The sequence below is a fragment of the Petromyzon marinus genome, chromosome 84 (assembly GCF_048934315.1).
Source record: "Petromyzon marinus isolate PM22_M1 ecotype Great Lakes invasive population chromosome 84, UKy_Petmar_22M1.pri1.0, whole genome shotgun sequence".
Lineage (NCBI taxonomy): Eukaryota > Metazoa > Chordata > Hyperoartia > Petromyzontiformes > Petromyzontidae > Petromyzon > Petromyzon marinus.
In genome coordinates, this window is record NC_133749.1 from 1,758,990 (window position 1) to 1,785,017 (window position 26,028).

At 52.1% G+C, this 26,028-nt stretch overlaps 1 protein-coding gene across 1 annotated transcript in view; it reads left to right on the top strand.

Moving 5' to 3' along the window:
• LOC142907858 (uncharacterized) overlaps positions 1-24,997 on the top strand; it is a 36,706-nt gene extending 11,709 nt beyond the window's left edge. The window contains exons 3-7 of the mRNA XM_076057718.1: positions 4,058-4,197; positions 7,681-7,777; positions 10,563-10,827; positions 11,987-12,847; positions 24,673-24,997. Coding sequence (XP_075913833.1) covers positions 4,058-4,197; positions 7,681-7,777; positions 10,563-10,827; positions 11,987-12,847; positions 24,673-24,962 — 1,653 coding nt within the window. The 3' untranslated portion in view covers positions 24,963-24,997. The remainder of the gene's footprint in view (positions 1-4,057; positions 4,198-7,680; positions 7,778-10,562; positions 10,828-11,986; positions 12,848-24,672) is intronic.
• The last annotated feature ends 1,031 nt before the right edge of the window (positions 24,998-26,028 follow it).

Genomic DNA, 26,028 nt, shown 5'->3' on the forward strand with positions numbered 1-26,028 from the left:
CCCCCTTTTTAAGAAGGGGGACCGCACAGACTGTAACAACTACAGGGGCATCTCACTCCTCAGTGTGCCGGGAAAGGTCCTGGCAAGGATTATTCAGCATCGCCTTGCCAGGCACGCTGAGGAGAGGCTTGCGGAGCCCCAATGCGGTTTCAGGAAAGGGCGGTCCTGCACAGATGCCATATTTTCTGTCCGTCTGCTACAGCAGAGGTGTAGGGAATTCCAACAAGACCTACATCTCTGCTTTATTGACCTGGTCAAGGCCTATGATACCATCAGTAGGCCTGGGCTCTGGGTCGTTCTTCGTGCTTTTGGAGTACCTGACCCTCTGCTCACGATCATTAAGGACCTTCATGATGGTGAGCGGGCCCGGGTAAAACTACGTGGCCGGGAGTCAGAGCCATTCCCTGTACACCTTGGGGTGCGACAGGGATGTCCTCTGGCTCCCACATTATTTAACATCTATTTTGACCACGTAGTTCGTGAAGCCTTCAATAGCTGTACCGGGGGAATCTCCATATGGTACAGATATAATGGGAGGCTAATCGATGCCCGGGTGCGGTCAAGGGATGGCTCCCTATTGCTCAACCACGTTATGTATGCTGATGACTTGGTAATAGCTGCTCAGTCAGAGGAGGAGTTGGAGACGCTGCTGCTGAGACTGGAGCGTGCCACTAAGAGGTGGGGCCTTACCATCAGCCCCACCAAAACTAAGCACCTGCCTGGGTATTTTGTACCATCGGACACTCCACCCCCGCAACTCCCAATCGGTGATGGGGCAGTTGTGGAGAGAGTGGAGAGTTTCCCATACCTGGGCAGTGTGCTTATGACTGGCTCCAGTTTAACAGCAGAGGTCTCACTCCGAATCAGTCGAGCGGCAATATCTTTTCATCGGTTGCGTAACGCTGTGTGGAAGCTACCTGGTCTGTCGCTCCGCACTAAGCTTCAGGTCTTCTCGGCCACGGTCATTCCCTCCCTTCTCTACGCTTGCGAAACGTGGACCCCCCTAATGGAACATCTTCGCCGGTTAGAAACATTTAGGCTGACCTGCCTACGATCCATCCTGGGTTTAACCAGACTGGATTGTGTGAGGAGCTCACAAATCCTTGAAAGATCTGGGCAGGGTCCCATCGGTGAGCTCCTCCGGCAGGCAAGGCTGCGATGGCTGGGTCATGTAGCCCGCATGCCCAGCCACCGCATGCCGAAACAGCTTTTGTTTGGCCGGATTGAGGGGGCTAAGCGGGCGCGGCACGGGCTAGAGAAGAGATGGAGTGATGTGGTACAGGAGGACGTGGAGCTGAGTGGACTTGCCGATGACTGGTACCAGCGGTGTCAAGATCGGCCTCTGTGGAGGAGGCTCGTGAAGGATGCTACTGGGCAGTTGGAGGCAGTCGCCCTCCAACAACAACGGAGGGCGGAGGAGCGACGCTCACAACAGCGAGCGGAGCGTCGGGTGGCTAAAGCACAGCAGGTTGGCACAGTAGGGGGCACAGGTGGTGCATCAGCCAGTCATCTCAGTCAGTCGACCCGTGGCACCTGGGTCTGCCCCGTGACCTCCTGCCAGCGGGCGTTCGACACTTCACGTGGCCTCAGGGTGCACATAGCCTGGCACAAGCGTCGTGGTGACGTCACCGCCACTTAGTGGCGAATGGCGGTTGTTGTTGTTGTTGTTGTCACTGTGTGTGTGTCACTGTGTGTGTGTGTGTCACTGTGTGTGTGTGTCACTGTGTGTGTCACTGTGTGTGTCACTGTGTGTGTCACTGTGTGTGTCACTGTGTGTGTGTGTCACTGTGTGTGTCACTGTGTGTGTCACTGTGTGTGTCACTGTGTGTGTCACTGTGTGTCACTGTGTGTGTCACTGTGTGTGTCACTGTGTATCACTGTGTGTGTCACTGTGTGTGTCACTGTGTGTGTGTCACTGTGTGTGTGTCACTGTGTGTGTCACTGTGTGTGTGTGTCACTGTGTGTGTCACTGTGTGTGTCACTGTGTTTCACTGTGTGTGTGTGTCACTGTGTGTGTCACTGTGTGTGTGTCACTGTGTGTGTGTCACTGTGTGTGTCACTGTGTCACTGTGTGTGTCACTGTGTGTGTCACTGTGTCACTGTGTGTGTGTCACTGTGTGTGTCACTGTGTGTGTCACTGTGTGTGTCACTGTGTGTGTCACTGTGTGTGTCACTGTGTGTGTCACTGTGTGTGTGTGTCACTGTGTGTGTGTGTGTCACTGTGTGTGTGTGTGTGTCACTGTGTGTGTCACTGTGTGTCACTGTGTGTGTCACTGTGTGTGTGTGTGTGTGTCACTGTGTGTGTCACTGTGTGTCACTGTGTGTGTCACTGTGTGTGTGTGTCACTGTGTGTGTCACTGTGTGTGTCACTGTGTGTGTCACTGTGTGTGTGTGTCACTGTGTGTGTGTGTGTCACTGTGTGTGTCACTGTGTGTCACTGTGTGTGTCACTGTGTGTGTGTGTGTCACTGTGTGTGTCACTGTGTGTCACTGTGTGTGTCACTGTGTGTGTGTGTGTGTCACTGTGTGTGTCACTGTGTGTGTCACTGTGTGTGTGTGTCACTGTGTGTGTGTGTCACTGTGTGTGTCACTGTGTGTGTCACTGTGTGTGTCACTGTGTGTGTCACTGTGTCACTGTGTGTGTCACTGTGTGTGTCACTGTGTGTGTCACTGTGTCACTGTGTGTGTCACTGTGTGTGTCACTGTGTGTCACTGTGTGTGTCACTGTGTGTGTCACTGTGTGTGTCACTGTGTGTGTGTCACTGTGTGTGTCACTGTGTGTGTCACTGTGTGTGTGTGTGTCACTGTGTGTGTCACTGTGTGTGTCACTGTGTGTCACTGTGTGTGTCACTGTGTGTGTCACTGTGTGTGTCACTGTGTGTGTCACTGTGTGTGTCACTGTGTGTGTGTCACTGTGTGTGTCACTGTGTGTGTCACTGTGTGTGTGTCACTGTGTGTGTGTCACTGTGTGTGTCACTGTGTGTGTGTCACTGTGTGTGTCACTGTGTGTGTCACTGTGTGTGTGTGTGTGTCACTGTGTCACTGTGTGTGTCACTGTGTGTGTGTATCACTGTGTGTGTGTCACTGTGTGTGTGTATCACTGTGTGTGTCACTGTGTGTGTGTGTCACTGTGTGTGTCACTGTGTGTGTCACTGTGTGTGTGTCACTGTGTGTGTCACTGTGTGTGTCACTGTGTGTGTGTCACTTAGTGTGTGTCACTGTGTGTGTGTCACTGTGTGTGTCACACTGTGTGTGTCACTGTGTGTGTCACTGTGTGTGTCACTGTGTGTGTGTGTGTGTCACTGTGTGTGTCACTGTGTGTGTCACTGTGTGTGTCACTGTGTGTGTGTCACTGTGTGTGTCACTGTGTGTGTCACTGTGTGTGTGTGTCACTGTGTGTGTCACTGTGTGTGTGTCACTGTGTGTGTCACTGTGTGTGTCACTGTGTGTGTGTGTGTGTCACTGTGTGTGTCACTGTGTGTGTCACTGTGTGTGTGTGTCACTGTGTGTGTCACTGTGTGTGTGTGTCACTGTGTGTGTCACTGTGTGTGTGTATCACTGTGTGTGTCACTGTGTGTGTGTGTCACTGTGTGTGTCACTGTGTGTGTCACTGTGTGTGTGTCACTGTGTGTGTCACTGTGTGTGTCACTGTGTGTGTGTCACTTAGTGTGTGTCACTGTGTGTGTGTCACTGTGTGTGTCACACTGTGTGTGTCACTGTGTGTGTCACTGTGTGTGTCACTGTGTGTGTGTGTGTGTCACTGTGTGTGTCACTGTGTGTGTCACTGTGTGTGTCACTGTGTGTGTGTCACTGTGTGTGTCACTGTGTGTGTCACTGTGTGTGTGTGTCACTGTGTGTGTCACTGTGTGTGTGTCACTGTGTGTGTCACTGTGTGTGTCACTGTGTGTGTGTGTGTGTCACTGTGTGTGTCACTGTGTGTGTCACTGTGTGTGTGTGTCACTGTGTGTGTCACTGTGTGTGTGTCACTGTGTGTGTGTCACTGTGTGTGTGTCACTGTGTGTGTGTCACTGTGTGTGTGTCACTGTGTGTGTCACCAGTTCCCAGACACCAGAGCACCTCCCCAGTACCACTACAGTGCCGTCTTCTCCACGGCCCAGGCCCCCCCATCGCCACGGCCCCCCACTGGGGGGCTCGGCCTCCACCACAAGGCCTTCCCTAAACCCATCTACTCCTACAGGTTATACACTGTACACCACTACGCACTGTACAACACTATACACTGTACACTACTATACACCACTATACATTACTATACACCACTATACACTAAACACTACTCTACACTACTATACACTATACACTACTATACACTACTATACACTATACACTACTATACACTACTGTACACTACTATACACTATACACTACTCTACACTACTATACACTATACACTACTGTACACTACTATACACTATACACTACTATACACTATACACTACTATACACTATACACCACTATACACTATACACTACTATACACTACTGTACACTACTATACACTATACACTACTATACACTATACACTACTATACACTATACACCACTATACACTATACACTACTATACACTATACACTACTATACACTATACACTACTATACACTACTATACATTACTATACACCACTATACACTATACACTACTATACACTACTGTACACTACTATACACTATACACTACTATACACTATACACTACTATACACTATACACTACTATACACTACTATACATTACTATACACTATATACTACTATACACTACTATACACTATACACTACTATACACTACTATACACTATACACTACTATACATTACTATACACCACTATACACTATACACTACTATACACTACTGTACACTACTATACACTATACACTACTATACACTACTGTACACTACTATACACTATACACCACTATACACTATACACTACTATACACTACTGTACACTACTGTACACTATACACTACTATACACTACTATACATTACTATACACCACTATACACTATACACTACTATACACTACTGTACACTACTATACACTATACACTACTATACACTACTATACACTATACACTACTATACACTATACACTACTATACACTACTATACATTACTATACACCACTATACACTATACACTACTATACACTACTGTACACTACTATACACTATACACTACTATACACTACTGTACACTACTATACACTATACACCACTATACACTACTATACACTACTGTACACTACTGTACACTATACACTACTCTACACTATACACTACTATACACTACTATACATTACTATACACCACTATACACTACTATACACTACTGTACACTACTATACACTATACACTACTATACACTATACACTACTATACACTATACACTACTATACACTATACACTACTATACACTACTATACATTACTATACACCACTATACACTACTGTATACTACTATACATTACTATACACCACTATACACTACTATACACTATACACTACTATACACTATACACTACTATACACTACTATACACCACTATACACTATACACTACTATACACTACTGTACACTACTATACACTATACACTACTATACACTACTGTACACTACTATACACTATACACTACTATACACTATACACTACTATACACTATACACTACTATACACTATACACTACTATACACCACTATACACTATACACTACTGTACACTACTATACATTACTATACACCACTATACACTACTATACACTATACACTACTATACACTACTATACATTACTATACACCACTATACACTATACACTACTATACACTACTGTACACTACTATACACTATACACTACTATACACTACTGTACACTACTATACACTATACACCACTATACACTATACACTACTATACACTATACACTACTATACACTACTGTACACTATACACTACTCTACACTACTATACACTACTGTACACTACTGTACACTATACACTACTATACACTACTGTACACTATACACTACTATACACTATACACAACTCTACACTACTATACACTATACACTACTACGCGCTGTGCACCACTATACACTGTACACTACTATACACTATACACTACTCTACACTATACACTACTATACACTACTATACATTACTATACACTGTACACTACTATACACTACTATACACTATACACTACTATACACTATACACTACTCTACACTACTATACACTACTATACACTATACACTACTCTACACTACTATACACTACTATACATTACTATACACCACTATACACTATACACTACTATACACTACTGTACACTACTATACACTATACACCACTATACACTATACACTACTATACATTACTATACACTATACACTACTATACACTATACACTACTATACACTATACACTACTATACACTACTATACATTACTCTACACTACTATACACTATACACTACTATACACTATACACTACTATACACTACTATACACTATACACTACTATACACTATACACTACTATACACTATACACCACTATACACTATACACTACTATACACTACTATACACTATACACTACTATACACTATACACTACTATACACTATACACTACTATACACTATACACTACTATACACTACCATACACCACTATACACTATACACTACTCTACACTACTATACACTATACACTACTATACACTATACACCACTATGCACTACTATACACTGCTATACTCTATACACCACTATACACTACTATACACTATACACTACTATACACTGTACACTACTATACACTACTATACGCTACTACGCGCTGTGCACCACTATACACTACTATACACTGTACACTACTATACACTATACACAACTCTACACTACTATACACTATACACTACTACGCGCTGTGCACCACTATACACTGTACACTACTATACACTACTATACACTACTGTACACTACTATACACTGTACACTACTATACACTATACACCACTATACACTACTATACACTATACACTACTATACACTCCTATACACTACGATACACTATACACTACTATACACTACTCTAAACGACTATACACTACGATACACTATACACTACTATAAACTATACTTACTATACACTACTGGACATTAAACTACTATACACTACACTGAGTGAGTATGTGGGTGAGTAGGTTAGTGAGTGAGTGGTTGGGTGAGCGTGTGTATGAGTGGGTGAGCACGTGTATGAGTGAGTGGGTGAGTGGTTGGGTGAGCGTGTGTTTGAGTGGGTGAGCGTGTGTATGAGTGAGTGGGTGAGCGAGTGAGTGAGTGAGTGGTTGGGTGAGCGCGTGTATGAGTAAGTGGATGAGTGGTTGGGTGAGCGTGTGTATGAGTGGGTGGGCGAGCGAGTGAGTGAGCGAGTGGTTGGGTGAGCGCGTGTATGAGTGGGTGGGCGAGTGAGTGGGCTAGCGAGCGGGCGAGCGAGTGGTCGAGCGTGCGGGTGAGTGAGCGAGTGGGTGAGCGAGCGAGTGGGTGAGCGAGCGAGTGGGTGACCATACAAGGCCGTGCTCCTCGCCGCTCACAATACTTGCCCGTGCAGCTTTGTGAATGCTACCTGGGGGGGTGTGGTGACCTTTGTCTTTGTGACAGCTGCCTCATAGCCATCGCTCTCAAGAACAGCCGCTCGGGAAGCCTCACAGTCAGTGAGATCTACAGCTTTCTGATGGACACCTTCCCCTACTTCCGGGTTAGTCACCCACTCAACCACTCACCCAGTCACTCACCCAGTCACTCACTCACCCATTCACTCACCCACTCACTCACCCACTCACTCACCCACTCACCCACCCAGTCACTCACCCACTCACCCACCCACTCACTCACCCAGTCACTCCCCCACTCACTCACTCACTCACCCACTCACCCACCCACTCACCCACTCACTCACCCACTCACTCACCCAGTCATCCAGTCACTCACTCACTCACCCACTCACTCACCCACTCACCCACCCACTCACCCACCCACTCACCCACTCACTCACCCAGTCACTCACCCAGTCACTCACCCACTCACCCTCCCGTTCACTCATCCACTTACTCACCCACTCACCCAGTCGCTCACTCATCCACTCATTCAACCACTCACTCACCTAGTCACTCACCCAGTTACTCACTCATCCACTCACTCACCCACTCACTCACTCACCCACTCACTCACCCACCCACTCACTCACTCGCTCACCCACCCATTCACTCATCCACTCGCTCACCCACTCATTCACCCACTCACTCACCCATCCACTCACTCACTCACTCACCCACTCACTCACCCACCCACCCAATCACTCACTCACTCACCCACTCACCCACTCACTCACCCATTCACTCACCCACTCACTCACCCACCCACTCACTCACCCACTCACTCACTCACCCAGTCACCCAGTCACTCACCCACCCACTCACTCACCCACTCACTCACTCACCCAGTCACCCAGTCACTCCCCCACTCACTCACTCACTCACCCACTCACCCACCCACTCACCCACTCACTCACTCACCCACTCACTCACCCAGTCACCCAGTCACTCACTCACCCACTCACTCACTCACTCACCCACTCACCCACCCACTCACCCACTCACTCACTCACTCACCCAGTCACTCACCCAGTCACTCACTCACCCACTCACTCATCCAGCCACTCACCCACTCACCCTCCCGTTCACTCATCCACTTACTCACCCACTCATCCAGTCGCTCACTCATCCACTCATTCACCCACTCACTCACCTAGTCACTCACCCAGTTACTCACTCATCCACTCACTCACCCACTCACTCACCCACCCACTCACTCACCCACCCATTCACTCACCCACTCACCCACCCACTTACTCACCCACTCACCCTCCGGTTTACTCATCCACTCACTCATCCACTTACTCACCCACTCACTCACCCAGCCACTCACCCACTCACTCACTCACCCACTCACTCACTCATGTGTGTGTGTGGCGGTGTGTGGTGTGTGTGCGGTGTGTGCGGTGTGTGTGGTGTGTGTGGTGTGTGACTGTGTGTGTGTGTGGTGTGTGTGACTGTGTGTGTGTGGTGTGTGTGGTGTGGTGTGTGTGTGACTGTGTGTGGTGTTTGTGTGACTGTGTGTGGTGTGTGTGACTGTGTGTGTGACTGTGTGTGTGTGTGTGGTGTGTGTGTGTGACTGTGTGTGTGTGTGTGACTGTGTGTGTGTGTGTGACTGTGTGTGTGTGTGTGACTGTGTGTGTGTGTGACTGTGTGTGTGTGACTGTGTGTGTGTGACTGTGTGTGTGTGTGGCTGTGTGTGTGACTGTGTGTGTGACTGTGTGTGTGACTGTGTGTGACTGTGTGTGTGTGACTGTGTGTGTGTGTCACTGTGTGTGTGTGACTGTGTGTGTGTGTGACTGTGTGTGTGTGTGTGACTGTGTGTGACTGTGTGTGTGTGACTGTGTGTGACTGTGTGTGTGTGACTGTGTGTGACTGTGTGTGTGGTGTGTGTGACTGTGTGTGTGGTGTGTGTGTGTGTGTGACTGTGTGTGTGTGGTGTGTGTGTGTGTGACTGTGTGTGTGTGTGACTGTGTGTGTGTGTGACTGTGTGTGTGTGACTGTGTGTGTGTGACTGTGTGTGTGTGTGACTGTGTGTGTGTGTGACTGTGTGTGTGACTGTGTTTGTGTGTGTGACTGTGTGTGTGACTGTGTGTGTGTGACTGTGTGTGACTGTGTGTGTGTGACTGTGTGTGTGTGACTGTGTGTGACTGTGTGTGTGGTGTGTGTGACTGTGTGTGTGTGACTGTGACTGTGTGTGACTGTGACTGTGTGTGTGACTGTGTGTGTGTGTGTGACTGTGTGTGTGTGACTGTGTGACTGTGTGTGTGTGACTGTGTGTGTGTGTGACTGTGTGACTGTGTGTGTGTGTGTGACTGTGTGACTGTGTGACTGTGTGACTGTGTGTGTGTGTGACTGTGTGTGTGTGTGACTGTGTGACTGTGTGTGTGACTGTGTGTGTGTCTGCCTGTGTGTGTGTGACTGTGTGACTGTGTGTGACTGTGTGTGACTGTGTGACTGTGTGTGTGTGTGACTGTGTGTGTGACTGTGTGTGACTGTGTGTGTGTGTGACTGTGTGTGTGTGTGACTGTGTGACTGTGTGTGTGACTGTGTGTGTGTCTGCCTGTGTGTGTGTGACTGTGTGACTGTGTGTGACTGTGTGTGACTGTGTGACTGTGTGTGTGTGTGACTGTGTGTGTGACTGTGTGTGACTGTGTGTGTGTGTGACTGTGTGTGTGTGTGACTGTGTGACTGTGTGTGTGACTGTGTGTGTGTCTGCCTGTGTGTGTGTGACTGTGTGACTGTGTGTGACTGTGTGTGACTGTGTGACTGTGTGTGTGTGTGACTGTGTGTGTGACTGTGTGTGACTGTGTGTGTGTGTGACTGTGTGTGTGTGTGACTGTGTGACTTTGTGTGTGTGTTGTGTGTCTGCCTGTGCGCGCTGCTCAGACCGCTCCCGACGGCTGGAAGAACTCTGTACGGCACAACCTGTCCCTCAACAAGTGCTTCGAGAAGGTGGAGCACAAGATGGGAGCGCCCCCCTCCTCCTCCTCCTCCTCGTCCTCCTCCTCCTCCTCGTCGTCTTCCGCCTCCTCCTCACGCAAGGGCTGCCTCTGGACGCTGAACCCGGCACGTGGCGACAAGATGGAGGAGGAGATCTTGAAGTGGAAACGCAAGGACCCCACTTCGATACGGCGTAGCATGGCTCGTCCTGGTGAGTGGGTGAGGGGGGTGAGCGTGGGTGGGGGGGGTGATGTGGTGGTGAGGGTGGGTGTGTGGGGGGAGGGGTGGGCGAGATGTCACCCCCTGTGTCACCCTGTGTCACCCTGTGTCACCCTGTGTCACCCCCTGTGTCACTCCCTGTGTCACCCTGTGTCACCCCCTGTGTCACCCCCTCTGTCACGCTGTGTCACCCCCTCTGTCACCCTGTGTCACCCCCTCTGTCACCCTGTGTCACCCCCTGTGTCACACGCTGTGTCACACGCTGTGTCACGCTGTGTGTCACGCTGTGTGTCACACTGTGTGTCACGCTGTGTGTCACACTGTGTGTCACACTGTGTGTCACCCCCTGTGTCACGCTGTGTGTCACACTGTGTGTCACACTGTGTGTCACACTGTGTCACGCTGTGTGTCACACTGTGTGTCACGCTGTGTGTCACACTGTGTGTCACACTGTGTGTCACCCCCTGTGTCACGCTGTGTGTCACACTGTGTGTCACACTGTGTGTCACATTGTGTGTCACACTGTGTCACACTGTGTGTCACATTGTGTGTCACACTGTGTCACACTGTGTGTCACACTGTGTGTCACGCTGTGTCACACTGTGTGTCACACTGTGTGTCACCCCCTGTGTCACGCTGTGTGTCACACTGTGTGTCACACTGTGTGTCACACTGTGTGTCACGCTGTGTGTCACACTGTGTGTCACACTGTGTCACACTGTGTGTCACACTGTGTGTCACACTGTGTGTCACGCTGTGTGTCACACTGTGTCACACTGTGTGTCACACTGTGTCACACTGTGTGTCACGCTGTGTGTCACACTGTGTGTCACACTGTGTGTCACACTGTGTGTCACCCCCTGTGTCACGCTGTGTGTCACACTGTGTGTCACACTGTGTGTCACACTGTGTGTCACGCTGTGTGTCACACTGTGTGTCACACTGTGTCACACTGTGTGTCACACTGTGTGTCACACTGTGTGTCACGCTGTGTGTCACGCTGTGTCACACTGTGTGTCACACTGTGTGTCACCCCCTGTGTCACGCTGTGTCACCCTGTGTCACACTGTGTGTCACACTGTGTGTCACACAGTGTGTCACCCTGTGTGTCACCCCCTGTGTCACCCCCTGTGTCACCCCCTGTGCTCCAGACTCCCTGGACAGGATCATCACGGACAAGCTCACCAAGACTCACCACGCCTCACCGTCCGTCTCGTCCATCGCCCCTCCTCACCCTCACCACCCTCACCCTCACCACCACCCTCACCACCACCCTCACCACCACCCTCACCACCACCCTCACCACCACCACCAACAGCCACCGCCGCCACCACCACCACCCTCACTCTCCGTTGACAATCAACACGACCATCACCACCACCATCACCTCCTTCTGCAGCATCATCATCATCATCAGCAGCAGCAGCAGCAACATCATCTTCATCAGCAGCAGCAACATCATCATCATCAGCAGCAACAGCATCAGGAATACCAACACGACCTTCGTCAGCAGCATCATCAGCAATACCAGCACGAGCTTGAGCGGCAGCAGCAGCAGCAGCAGCATCATCAGCAGGAGCTGCATCATCCGATGGATCCGGGGATGATGACGACGATGATGTTACAGCACCAACAACACCACCAACATCACCACCACCGCCACCACCACCACCACCACCACGGCCAGCTGGTGCACAGTGGGGAGGACGTGGAGGGTTTGCTGTGCGTCGTGGACGTCGGAGACTCCCCACCGCCCTGGGCCCTGCTCACCCACTCCACGCTGGAGGATGAGGAGGTGGAGGAGGAGGTGGAGGAGGTGGAGGAGGTGGAGGGTGGCGTGACGATGACGACGACGAGGAGGAGGGGGAGGAGGAGGAGGGGGGTGGTGATGGCGGCGATGTCCCCACCAGCGGCCGGGGACTTCCTGCTCATGGTGGACGCTGCGGAGGGGTCGGCCTTCAGCGCCGACCTCGACTCCATCGACCCCTCCATCGACGAGCTGGACATCCACGGTGGGGGTGGTGGTGGTGGTGACGGTGGTGGCGGTGGTGGTGGTGGTGACGGTGGTGGCGGTGGTGGTGGTGGTGACGGTGGTGGTTTTGGTGACGGTGGTGGTGGTGATGGTGGTGGTGGTGGTGGTGGCGGTGGTGGTGGTGGTGGTGGCGGTGGTGGTGGTGGTGACGGTGGTGGTGGTGGCGGTGGTGGTGGTGGTGGCGGTGGTGGTGGTGGTGGCGGTGGTGGTGGTGGTGGTGGTGGTGGTGGCGGTGGTGGTGGTGGTGGCGGTGGTGGTGGTGGTGGCGACGGTGGCGGTGGCGGTGGTGGCGGTGGTGGTGGTGGAGTGCGTAGTGAGTCTATGGGTCTCTGTGTGGTGAGTCTATGGGTCTCTGTGTGAGTGAGTCTATGGGTCTCTGTGTGGTGAGTCTATGGGTCTCTGTGTGGTGAGTCTATGGGTCTCTGTGTGGTGAGTCTATGGGTCTCTGTGTGGTGAGTCTATGGGTCTCTGTGTGGTGAGTCTATGGGTCTCTGTGTGGTGAGTCTGTGGGTCTCTGTGTGGTGAGTCTATGGGTCTCTGTGTGGTGAGTCTATGGGTCTCTGTGTGGTGAGTCTATGGGTCTGTGTGGTGAGTCTGTGGGTCTCTGTGTGGTGAGTCTATGGGTCTCTGTGTGGTGAGTCTATGGGTCTCTGTGTGGTGAGTCTATGGGTCTCTGTGTGGTGAGTCTATGGGTCTCTGTGTGGTGAGTCTATGGGTCTCTGTGTGGTGAGTCTATGGGTCTGTGTGGTGAGTCTGTGGGTCTCTGTGTGGTGAGTCTATGGGTCTCTGTGTGGTGAGTCTATGGGTCTCTGTGTGGTGAGTCTATGGGTCTCTGTGTGGTGAGTCTATGGGTCTCTGTGTGGTGAGTCTATGGGTCTGTGTGGTGAGTCTGTGGGTCTCTGTGTGGTGAGTCTATGGGTCTCTGTGTGGTGAGTCTATGGGTCTCTGTGTGGTGAGTCTATGGGTCTCTGTGTGGTGAGTCTATGGGTCTGTGTGGTGAGTCTGGGTCTCTGTGTGGTGAGTCTATGGGTCTCTGTGTGGTGAGTCTATGGGTCTCTGTGTGGTGAGTCTATGGGTCTCTGTGTGGTGAGTCTATGGGTCTGTGTGGTGAGTCTGTGGGTCTCTGTGTGGTGAGTCTATGGGTCTCTGTGTGGTGAGTCTATGGGTCTCTGTGTGGTGAGTCTATGGGTCTCTGTGTGGTGAGTCTATGGGTCTGTGTGGTGAGTCTGTGGGTCTCTGTGTGGTGAGTCTATGGGTCTCTGTGTGGTGAGTCTGTGGGTCTCTGTGTGAGTGAGTCTATGGGTCTCTGTGTGGTGAGTCTGTGGGTCTCTGTGTGGTGAGTCTATGGGTCTCTGTGTGGTGAGTCTGTGGGTCTCTGTGTGGTGAGTCTATGGGTCTCTGTGTGGTGAGTCTATGGGTCTCTGTGTGGTGAGTCTATGGGTCTCTGTGTGGTGAGTCTATGGGTCTCTGTGTGGTGAGTCTATGGGTCTCTGTGTGGTGAGTCTATGGGTCTGTGTGGTGAGTCTGTGGGTCTCTGTGTGGTGAGTCTATGGGTCTCTGTGTGGTGAGTCTATGGGTCTCTGTGTGGTGAGTCTATGGGTCTCTGTGTGGTGAGTCTATGGGTCTCTGTGTGGTGAGTCTATGGGTCTGTGTGGTGAGTCTGTGGGTCTCTGTGTGGTGAGTCTATGGGTCTCTGTGTGGTGAGTCTATGGGTCTCTGTGTGGTGAGTCTATGGGTCTCTGTGTGGTGAGTCTATGGGTCTGTGTGGTGAGTCTGTGGGTCTCTGTGTGGTGAGTCTATGGGTCTCTGTGTGGTGAGTCTATGGGTCTCTGTGTGGTGAGTCTATGGGTCTCTGTGTGGTGAGTCTATGGGTCTGTGTGGTGAGTCTGTGGGTCTCTGTGTGGTGAGTCTATGGGTCTCTGTGTGGTGAGTCTATGGGTCTCTGTGTGGTGAGTCTATGGGTCTCTGTGTGGTGAGTCTATGGGTCTGTGTGGTGAGTCTGTGGGTCTCTGTGTGGTGAGTCTATGGGTCTCTGTGTGGTGAGTCTGTGGGTCTCTGTGTGAGTGAGTCTATGGGTCTCTGTGTGGTGAGTCTGTGGGTCTCTGTGTGGTGAGTCTATGGGTCTCTGTGTGGTGAGTCTGTGGGTCTCTGTGTGGTGAGTCTATGGGTCTCTGTGTGAGTGAGTCTGTGGGTCTCTGTGTGGTGAGTCTATGGGTCTCTGTGTGAGTGAGTCTATGGGTCTCTGTGTGGTGAGTCTGTGGGTGGGTCTCTGTGTGGTGAGTCTATGGGTCTCTGTGTGAGTGAGTCTGTGGGTCTCTGTGTGGTGAGTCTATGGGCCTCTGTGTGGTGAGTCTATGGGTCTCTGTGTGGTGAGTCTGTGGGTCTCTGTGTGGTGAGTCTATGGGTCTCTGTGTGGTGAGTCTATGGGTCTCTGTGTGGTGAGTCTATGGGTCTCTGTGTGGTGAGTCTGTGGGTCTCTGTGTGGTGAGTCTATGGGTCTCTGTGTGAGTGAGTCTGTGGGTCTCTGTGTGGTGAGTCTATGGGTCTCTGTGTGAGTGAGTCTATGGGTCTCTGTGTGGTGAGTCTGTGGGTCTCTGTGTGGTGAGTCTATGGGTCTCTGTGTGAGTGAGTCTGTGGGTCTCTGTGTGGTGAGTCTATGGGTCTCTGTGTGGTGAGTCTATGGGTCTCTGTGTGGTGAGTCTGTGGGTCTCTGTGTGGTGAGTCTATGGGTCTATGTGTGGTGAGTCTATGGGTCTCTATGTGGTGAGTCTGTGGGTCTCTGTGTGGTGAGTTTGTGGGTCTCTGCGTGGTGAGTCTATGGGTCTCTGTGTGGTGAGTCTGTGGGTCTCTGTGTGGTGAGCCTGTGGGTCTCTGTGTGGTGAGTCTGTGGGTCTCTGTGTGGTGAGTCTGTGGGTCTCTGTGTGGTGAGTCTGTGGGTCTCTGTGTGGTGAGGCTATGGGTCTCTGTGTGGTGAGTCTATGGGTCTCTGTGTGGTGAGTCTGTGGGTCTCTGTGTGGTGAGTCTATGGGTCTCTGTGTGGTGAGTCTATGGGTCTCTGTGTGGTGAGTCTATGGGTCTCTGTGTGGTGAGTCTATGGGTCTCTGTGTGGTGAGTCTATGGGTCTCTGTGTGGTGAGTCTGTGGGTCTCTGTGTGGTGAGTCTGTGGGTCTCTGTGTGGTGAGTCTATGGGTCTCTGTGTGAGTGAGTCTGTGGGTCTCTGTGTGGTGAGTCTATGGGTCTCTGTGTGGTGAGTCTATGGGTCTATGTGTGGTGAGTCTATGGGTCTCTATGTGGTGAGTCTGTGGGTCTCTGTGTGGTGAGTTTGTGGGTCTCTGCGTGGTGAGTCTATGGGTCTCTGTGTGGTGAGTCTGTGGGTCTCTGTGTGGTGAGCCTGTGGGTCTCTGTGTGGTGAGTCTGTGGGTCTCTGTGTGGTGAGTCTGTGGGTCTCTGTGTGGTGAGTCTGTGGGTCTCTGTGTGGTGAGGCTATGGGTCTCTGTGTGGTGGTGAGTCTGTGGGTCTCTGTGTGGTGGTGAGTCTGTGGGTCTCTGTGTGGTGAGTCTATGGGTATCTGTGTGAGTGAGCCTGTGGGTCTCTGTGTGATGAGTCTGTGGGTCTCTGTGTGGTGAGTCTGTGGGTCTCTGTGTGGTGAGTCTGTGGGTTTCTGTGTGGTGAGTCTATGGGTCTCTGTTTGGTGAGTCTATGGGTCTCTGTGTAGTGAGTCTGTGGGTCTCTGTGTGAGTGAGTCTGTGGGTCTCTGTGTGGTGAGTCTATGGGTCTCTGTGTGAGTGAGTCTGTGGGTCTCTGTGTGGTGAGTCTATGGGTCTCTGTGTGAGTGAGTCTGTAGGTCTCTGTGTGGTGAGTCTATGGGTCTCTGTGTGAGTGAGTCTATGGGTCTCTGTGTGGTGAGTCTATGGGTCTATGTGTGGTGAGTCTGTGGGTCTCTGTGTGGTGAGTCTATGGGTCTATGTGTGGTGAGTCTGTGGGTCTCTGTGTGGTGAGTCTATGGGTCTCTGTGTGGTGAGTTTGTGGGTCTCTGTGTGAGTGAGTCTATGGGTCTCTATGTGGTGAGTCTGTGGGTCTCTGTGTGGTGAGTCTGTGCGTCTCTGTGTGGTGAGTTTGTGGGTCTCTGTGTGGTGAGTCTGTGGGTTTCTGTGTGGTGAGTCTATGGGTCTCTGTGTCGTGAGTCTGTGGGTCTCTGTATGTTGAGTCTATGGGTCTCTGTGTGGTGAGTCTGTGGGTCTCTGTGTGGTGAGTCTATGGGTCTCTGTGTGGTGAGTCTGTGGGTCTCTGTGTGGTGAGTCTATGGGTCTCTGTGTGGTGAGTCTGTGGGTCTCTGTGTGGTGAGTCTATGGGTCTCTGTGTGGTGAGTCTATGGGTCTCTGTGTGGTGAGTCTATGGGTCTCTGTGTGGTGAGTCTATGGGTCTCTGTGTGGTGAGTCTATGGGTCTCTGTGTGGTGAGTCTGTGGGTCTCTGTGTGGTGAGTCTATGGGTCTCTGTGTGGTGAGTCTATGGGTCTCTGTGTGGTGAGTCTATGGGTCTCTGTGTGGTGAGTCTATGGGTCTCTGTGTGGTGAGTCTATGGGTCTCTGTGTGGTGAGTCTATGGGTCTGTGTGGTGAGTCTGTGGGTCTCTGTGTGGTGAGTCTATGGGTCTCTGTGTGGTGAGTCTATGGGTCTCTGTGTGGTGAGTCTATGGGTCTCTGTGTGGTGAGTCTATGGGTCTCTGTGTGGTGAGTCTATGGGTCTCTGTGTGGTGAGTCTATGGGTCTGTGTGGTGAGTCTGTGGGTCTCTGTGTGGTGAGTCTATGGGTCTCTGTGTGGTGAGTCTATGGGTCTCTGTGGTGAGTCTATGGGTCTCTGTGTGGTGAGTCTATGGGTCTCTGTGTGGTGAGTCTATGGGTCTGTGTGGTGAGTCTGTGGGTCTCTGTGTGGTGAGTCTATGGGTCTCTGTGTGGTGAGTCTATGGGTCTCTGTGTGGTGAGTCTATGGGTCTCTGTGTGGTGAGTCTATGGGTCTGTGTGGTGAGTCTGTGGGTCTCTGTGTGGTGAGTCTATGGGTCTCTGTGTGGTGAGTCTATGGGTCTCTGTGTGGTGAGTCTATGGGTCTCTGTGTGGTGAGTCTATGGGTCTGTGTGGTGAGTCTGTGGGTCTCTGTGTGGTGAGTCTATGGGTCTCTGTGTGGTGAGTCTATGGGTCTCTGTGGGGTGAGTCTATGGGTCTCTGTGTGGTGAGTCTATGGGTCTGTGTGGTGAGTCTGTGGGTCTCTGTGTGGTGAGTCTATGGGTCTCTGTGTGGTGAGTCTGTGGGTCTCTGTGTGAGTGAGTCCATGGGTCTCTGTGTGGTGAGTCTGTGGGTCTCTGTGTGGTGAGTCTATGGGTCTCTGTGTGGTGAGTCTGTGGGTCTCTGTGTGGTGAGTCTATGGGTCTCTGTGTGGTGAGTCTATGGGTCTCTGTGTGGTGAGTCTATGGGTCTCTGTGTGGTGAGTCTATGGGTCTCTGTGTGGTGAGTCTATGCGTCTCTGTGTGGTGAGTCTATGGGTCTGTGTGGTGAGTCTGTGGGTCTCTGTGTGGTGAGTCTATGGGTCTCTGTGTGGTGAGTCTATGGGTCTCTGTGTGGTGAGTCTATGGGTCTCTGTGTGGTGAGTCTATGGGTCTCTGTGTGGTGAGTCTATGGGTCTGTGTGGTGAGTCTGTGGGTCTCTGTGTGGTGAGTCTATGGGTCTCTGTGTGGTGAGTCTATGGGTCTCTGTGTGGTGAGTCTATGGGTCTCTGTGTGGTGAGTCTATGGGTCTGTGTGGTGAGTCTGTGGGTCTCTGTGTGGTGAGTCTATGGGTCTGTGTGGTGAGTCTGTGGGTCTCTGTGTGGTGAGTCTATGGGTCTCTGTGTGGTGAGTCTGTGGGTCTCTGTGTGAGTGAGTCTATGGGTCTCTGTGTGGTGAGTCTGTGGGTCTCTGTGTGGTGAGTCTATGGGTCTCTGTGTGGTGAGTCTGTGGGTCTCTGTGTGGTGAGTCTATGGGTCTCTGTGTGAGTGAGTCTGTGGGTCTCTGTGTGGTGAGTCTATGGGTCTCTGTGTGAGTGAGTCTATGGGTCTCTGTGTGGTGAGTCTGTGGGTCTCTGTGTGGTGAGTCTATGGGTCTCTGTGTGAGTGAGTCTGTGGGTCTCTGTGTGGTGAGTCTATGGGTCTCTGTGTGGTGAGTCTATGGGTCTCTGTGTGGTGAGTCTGTGGGTCTCTGTGTGGTGAGTCTATGGGTCTCTGTGTGGTGAGTCTATGGGTCTCTGTGTGGTGAGTCTATGGGTCTCTGTGTGGTGAGTCTGTGGGTCTCTGTGTGGTGAGTCTATGGGTCTCTGTGTGAGTGAGTCTGTGGGTCTCTGTGTGGTGAGTCTATGGGTCTCTGTGTGAGTGAGTCTATGGGTCTCTGTGTGGTGAGTCTGTGGGTCTCTGTGTGGTGAGTCTATGGGTCTCTGTGTGAGTGAGTCTGTGGGTCTCTGTGTGGTGAGTCTATGGGTCTCTGTGTGGTGAGTCTATGGGTCTCTGTGTGGTGAGTCTGTGGGTCTCTGTGTGGTGAGTCTATGGGTCTCTGTGTGAGTGAGTCTATGGGTCTCTGTGTGGTGAGTCTGTGGGTCTCTGTGTGGTGAGTCTATGGGTCTCTGTGTGAGTGAGTCTGTGGGTCTCTGTGTGGTGAGTCTATGGGTCTCTGTGTGGTGAGTCTATGGGTCTATGTGTGGTGAGTCTATGGGTCTCTATGTGGTGAGTCTGTGGGTCTCTGTGTGGTGAGTTTGTGGGTCTCTGCGTGGTGAGTCTATGGGTCTCTGTGTGGTGAGTCTGTGGGTCTCTGTGTGGTGAGCCTGTGGGTCTCTGTGTGGTGAGTCTGTGGGTCTCTGTGTGGTGAGTCTGTGGGTCTCTGTGTGGTGAGTCTGTGGGTCTCTGTGTGGTGAGGCTATGGGTCTCTGTGTGGTGAGTCTATGGGTCTCTGTGTGGTGAGTCTGTGGGTCTCTGTGTGGTGAGTCTATGGGTCTCTGTGTGGTGAGTCTATGGGTCTCTGTGTGGTGAGTCTATGGGTCTCTGTGTGGTGAGTCTATGGGTCTCTGTGTGGTGAGTCTATGGGTCTCTGTGTGGTGAGTCTGTGGGTCTCTGTGTGGTGAGTCTGTGGGTCTCTGTGTGGTGAGTCTATGGGTCTCTGTGTGAGTGAGTCTGTGGGTCTCTGTGTGGTGAGTCTATGGGTCTCTGTGTGGTGAGTCTATGGGTCTATGTGTGGTGAGTCTATGGGTCTCTATGTGGTGAGTCTGTGGGTCTCTGTGTGGTGAGTTTGTGGGTCTCTGCGTGGTGAGTCTATGGGTCTCTGTGTGGTGAGTCTGTGGGTCTCTGTGTGGTGAGCCTGTGGGTCTCTGTGTGGTGAGTCTGTGGGTCTCTGTGTGGTGAGTCTGTGGGTCTCTGTGTGGTGAGTCTGTGGGTCTCTGTGTGGTGAGGCTATGGGTCTCTGTGTGGTGGTGAGTCTGTGGGTCTCTGTGTGGTGGTGAGTCTGTGGGTCTCTGTGTGGTGAGTCTATGGGTATCTGTGTGAGTGAGCCTGTGGGTCTCTGTGTGATGAGTCTGTGGGTCTCTGTGTGGTGAGTCTGTGGGTCTCTGTGTGGTGAGTCTGTGGGTTTCTGTGTGGTGAGTCTATGGGTCTCTGTTTGGTGAGTCTATGGGTCTCTGTGTAGTGAGTCTGTGGGTCTCTGTGTGAGTGAGTCTGTGGGTCTCTGTGTGGTGAGTCTATGGGTCTCTGTGTGAGTGAGTCTGTGGGTCTCTGTGTGGTGAGTCTATGGGTCTCTGTGTGAGTGAGTCTGTAGGTCTCTGTGTGGTGAGTCTATGGGTCTCTGTGTGAGTGAGTCTATGGGTCTCTGTGTGGTGAGTCTATGGGTCTATGTGTGGTGAGTCTGTGGGTCTCTGTGTGGTGAGTTTGTGTGTCTCTGTGTGGTGAGTTTGTGGGTCTCTGTGTGGTGAGTCTGTGGGTTTCTGTGTGGTGAGTCTATGGGTCTCTGTGTCGTGAGTCTGTGGGTCTCTGTATGTTGAGTCTATGGGTCTCTGTGTGGTGAGTCTGTGGGTCTCTGTGTGGTGAGTCTATGGGTCTCTGTGTGGTGAGTCTGTGGGTCTCTGTGTGGTGAGTCTATGGGTCTCTGTGTGGTGAGTCTGTGGGTCTCTGTGTGGTGAGTCTATGGGTCTCCGTGTGGTGAGTCTGTGGGTCTTTGTGTGGTGAGTATATGGGTCTCTGTGTGGTGAGTTTGTGGGTCTCTGTGTGGTATGTGGGTATCTGTGTGGTGAGTGTGGGTCTCTGTGTGGTTGAGATTGAGAGGGGATCAAATACTTATTTCCCTCATTAACATTTTTGACATGCGTTTTTCTGGATTTTTGTTGTTGTTATTCTGTCTCTCACTGTTCAAATAAACCTAACATTAAAATTATAGACTGATCATTTCTTTGTCAGTGGGCAAACGTACACAATCAGCAGGGGATCAAATACTTTTTTCCCTCACTGTAGTAGGTGGTGGCGGTGGTGGGGGTGGTGGTGGTGACGGTGGTGGTGGTGACGGTGGTGGTGGTGGTGGGGTTAATGGTGGTGGTGATGATGGTGGTGGTGGGGTTAGTGGTGGTGGGGTTAGTGGTGGTGGTGATGGTGGTGTTGATGGTGGTGTTGATGGTGGCGATGATGACGGTGGTGGTGACGATGGTGGTGGTGGTGACGATGATGGTGGTGGTGGTGGTGATGGTGGTGACGTTAGTGATGGTGGTGGTGGTGACGTTGGTGGTGGTGGTGATGGTGGTGACGTTGATGGTGGTGGTGTTGATGGTGGTGTTGATGGTGGTGATGATGGTGGTGACGTTGGTGTTGGTGGTGGTGGGGTTAGTGGTGATGATGGTGATGGTGGTGATGATGATGGTGGTGGTGATGGTGGTGATGATGGTGGTGGTGGTGACGGTGGTGATGATGGTGACGTTGGTGGTGGGGTTAGTGGTGATGATGGTGGTGGTGGTGGTGACGGTAGTGATAGTGGTGGTGGTGACGATGATGATGGTGGTGATAGTGGTGGTGTTGGTGACGATGATGATGGTGGTGATAGTGGTGGTGTTGGTGGTGGTGACGATGATGATGGTGACGTTGGTGGTGGTGACGATGATGATGGTGGTGATAGTGGTGGTGTTGGTGGTGGTGACGATGATGATGGTGGTGATAGTGGTGGTGTTGGTGGTGGTGACGATGATGATGGTGACGTTGGTGGTGGTGTTGGTGGTGGTGACGATGATGATGGTGGTGATAGTGGTGGTGTTGGTGGTGGTGACGATGATGATGGTGACGTTAGTGGTGGTGGTGATGATGATGATGATGGTGGTGATAGTGGTGGTGTTGGTGGTGGTGACGATGATGATGGTGGTGATAGTGTTGGTGGTGGTGACGATGATGATGGTGACGTTGGTGGTGGTGTTGGTGGTGGTGACGATGATGATGGTGACGTTGGTGGTGGTGGTGGTGATGATGATGATGGTGGTGATAGTGGTGGTGTTGGTGGTGGTGACGATGATGATGGTGGTGATAGTGGTGGTGTTGGTGGTGGTGACGATGATGATGGTGGTGATAGTGGTGGTGTTGATGGTGGTGGTGTTGATGACGATGATGATGACGTTAGTGGTGGTGGTGTTGATGACGATGATGGTGACGTTAGTGGTGGTGGTGGTGGTGGTGATAGTGGTGATAGTGGTGGTGTTGGTGGTGGTGACGATGATGATGGTGGTGATAGTGTTGGTGGTGGTGACGATGATGATGGTGACGTTGGTGGTGGTGGTGGTGTTGATGACGATGATGGTGACGTTAGTGGTGGTGATAGTGGTGATAGTGGTGATAGTGGTGATAGTGGTGGTGTTGGTGGTGGTGACGATGATGATGGTGACGTTGGTGGTGGTGGTGGTGTTGATGACGATGATGGTGACGTTAGTGGTGGTGGTGGTGGTGTTAGTGGTGGTGTTGGTGGTGGTGACGATGATGATGCTGGTGATAGTGGTGGTGTTGATGGTGGTGACGATGATGATGGTGACGTTAGTGGTGGTGGTGGTGGTGGTGATGATGACGATGATGGTGACGTTAGTGGTGGTGGTGGTGATGATGGTGGTGATGATGGTGGTGGTGACGTTAGTGGTGGTGGTGGTGATAGTGGTGGTGTTGGTGGTGGTGGTGGTGATGGTGGTGATAGTGGTGGTGTTGGTGGTGGTGACGATGATGATGGTGGTGACGTTAGTGGTGGTGGTGGTGATGATGGTGGTGGTGACGTTAGTGGTGGTGGTGGTGGTGATGATGGTGGTGACGTTAGTGGTGGTGATAGTGGTGGTGTTGGTGGTGGTGGTGGTGATAGTGGTGGTGATGGTGGTGGTGACGATGATGATGGTGGTGATAGTGGTGGTGTTGGTGGTGGTGACGATGATGATGGTGGTGATAGTGGTGGTGTTGGTGGTGGGGACGATGATGATGGTGGTGATAGTGGTGGTGTTGGTGGTGGTGACGATGATGATGGTGGTGATAGTGGTGGTGTTGGTGGTGGTGACGATGATGATGGTGGTGATAGTGGTGGTGTTGGTGGTGGTGACGATGATGATGGTGGTGACGTTAGTGGTGGTGATGGTGGTGATAGTGGTGGTGTTGGTGGTGGTGACGATGATGATGGTGACGTTAGTGGTGGTGGTGGTGATAGTGGTGGTGTTAGTGGTGGTGATAGTGGTGGTGATAGTGGTGGTGTTGGTGGTGGTGACGATGATGGTGGTGGTGATAGTGGTGGTGTTAGTGGTGGTGGTGGTGGTGATAGTGGTGATAGTGGTGGTGTTGGTGGTGGTGACGATGATGGTGGTGGTGATAGTGGTGGTGTTAGTGGTGGTGGTGATAGTGGTGATAGTGGTGGTGTTGGTGGTGGTGACGATGATGGTGGTGGTGATAGTGGTGGTGTTAGTGGTGGTGGTGATAGTGGTGATAGTGGTGGTGTTGGTGGTGGTGACGATGATGATGGTGGTGATAGTGGTGATAGTGTTGATGGTGGTGACGATGATGATGGTGACGTTAGTGGTGGTGTTGGTGGTGGTGACGATGATGATGGTGGTGACGTTAGTGGTGGTGGTGGTGTTAGTGGTGATAGTGTTGGTGGTGGTGACGTTAGTGGTGGTGGTGGTGGTGATGGTGGTGGTGACGTTAGTGGTGGTGGTGGTGGTGGTGATAGTGGTGGTGTTGGTGGTGGTGACGATGACGATGATGGTGACGTTAGTGGTGGTGGTGATAGTGGTGATAGTGGTGGTGTTAGTGGTGGTGGTGGTGGTGTTAGTGGTGATAGTGGTGGTGACGTTAGTGGTGGTAGTGGTGGTGATAGTGGTGATAGTGTTGGTGGTGGTGACGATGATGGTGGTGGTGATAGTGGTGGTGTTAGTGTTGGTGGTGTTGGTGGTGGTGGTGATAGTGGTGGTGTTAGTGGTGGTGGTGGTGGTGTTAGTGGTGATAGTGTTGGTGGTGTTAGTGGTGATAGTGGTGATAGTGGTGATAGTGGTGATAGTGGTGGTGTTGGTGACGTTAGTGGTGGTGATAGTGGTGATAGTGTTGGTGGTGTTGGTGGTGATAGTGGTGGTGTTAGTGGTGGTGGTGGTGTTAGTGGTGATGGTGTTGGTGGTGATAGTGGTGTTAGTGGTGGTGGTGTTGGTGGTGATAGTGGTGGTGTTAGTGTTGGTGGTGGTGATAGTGGTGGTGATAGTGGTGATGGTGTTGGTGTTGGTGGTGTTGGTGTTGGTGACGTGCGTGCACGCAGGCAGCTGGTGGGACGAGCTCCGTGACGACGCTCTGACGCCCTTCACACGAGCCCCGGGCCCACAGTCGCCACTCCTCTTCGACCTCCTGCCACCTCCTCACCCGCCACCGGCACCACCTCCTCACCCCGCTGCTCGCCTCCCAGCGTCCGACGTTGCCGCGACCTCCACCTCGTCCACCTCGTCCACCTCCTCCACCGTCATCTCCTCCACGATGGTGACAGCAGGAGGAGGAGGTGGAGGTGGAGGAGGTGGAGGGGGTGGAGGAGGAGGTGGAGGAGGGCCCAAGTAGCTATCAATTGCGTGACGTTGGTCGGGAGGTCGGTGGGTGGGGTGGGTGAGTGAGTGGGTGAGTGGGTGAGTGGGTGGGTGAGTGGGTGGGTGAGTGCGTGGGTGGGTGAGTGAGTGGGTGAGTGGGTGGGTGGGTGAGTGGGTGGGTGGGTGAGTGAGTGAGTGAGTGGGTGAGTGAGTGGGTGGGTGAGTGAGTGAGTGGGTGAGTGAGTGGGTGGGTGGGTGAGTGAGTGGGTGAGTGGGTGGGTGAGTGAGTGAGTGGGTAGGTGAGTGAGTGGGTGAGTGAGTGAGTGGGTGAGTGGGTAGGTGAGTGAGTGGGTGGGTGAGTGGGTGAGTGAGTGGGTAGGTGAGTGAGTGGGTGAGTGAGTGAGTGGGTGGGTGAGTGGGTGGGTGAGTGGGTGGGTGAGTGGGTGGGTGGGTGAGTGGGTGGGTGAGTGAGTGGGTGAGTGGGTGGGTGGGTGAGTGGGTGGGTGGGTGAGTGAGTGAGTGGGTGAGTGAGTGGGTGGGTGGGTGAGTGAGTGGGTGAGTGGGTGGGTGAGTGAGTGAGTGGGTAGGTGAGTGAGTGGGTGAGTGAGTGAGTGGGTGAGTGGGTAGGTGAGTGAGTGGGTGAGTGAGTGGGTGAGTGAGTGGGTAGGTGAGTGAGTGGGTGAGTGAGTGAGTGGGTGGGTGGGTGGGTGAGTGAGTGGGTGGGTGGGTGAGTGGGTGAGTGGGTAGGTGAGTGAGTGGGTGAGTGAGTGGGTGAGTGAGTGAGTGAGTGGGTGGGTGAGTGGGTGGGTGAGTGAGTGGGTAGGTGAGTGAGTGGGTGAGTGAGTGAGTGGGTGGGTGGGTGGGTGAGTGAGTGGGTGGGTGGGTGAGTGAGTGGGTGAGTGAGTGAGTGGGTAGGTGAGTGAGTGGGTGAGTGGGTAGGTGAGTGAGTGGGTGAGTGAGGGGTGAGTGAGTGAGTGAGTGGGTGGGTGAGTGGGTGGGTGAGTGGGTGGGTGGGTGGTGGTGGGTGAGTGGGTGGGTGAGTGGGTGGGTGGGTGAGTGGGTGGGTGAGTGGGTGAGTGGGTGGGTGAGTGGATGAGTGG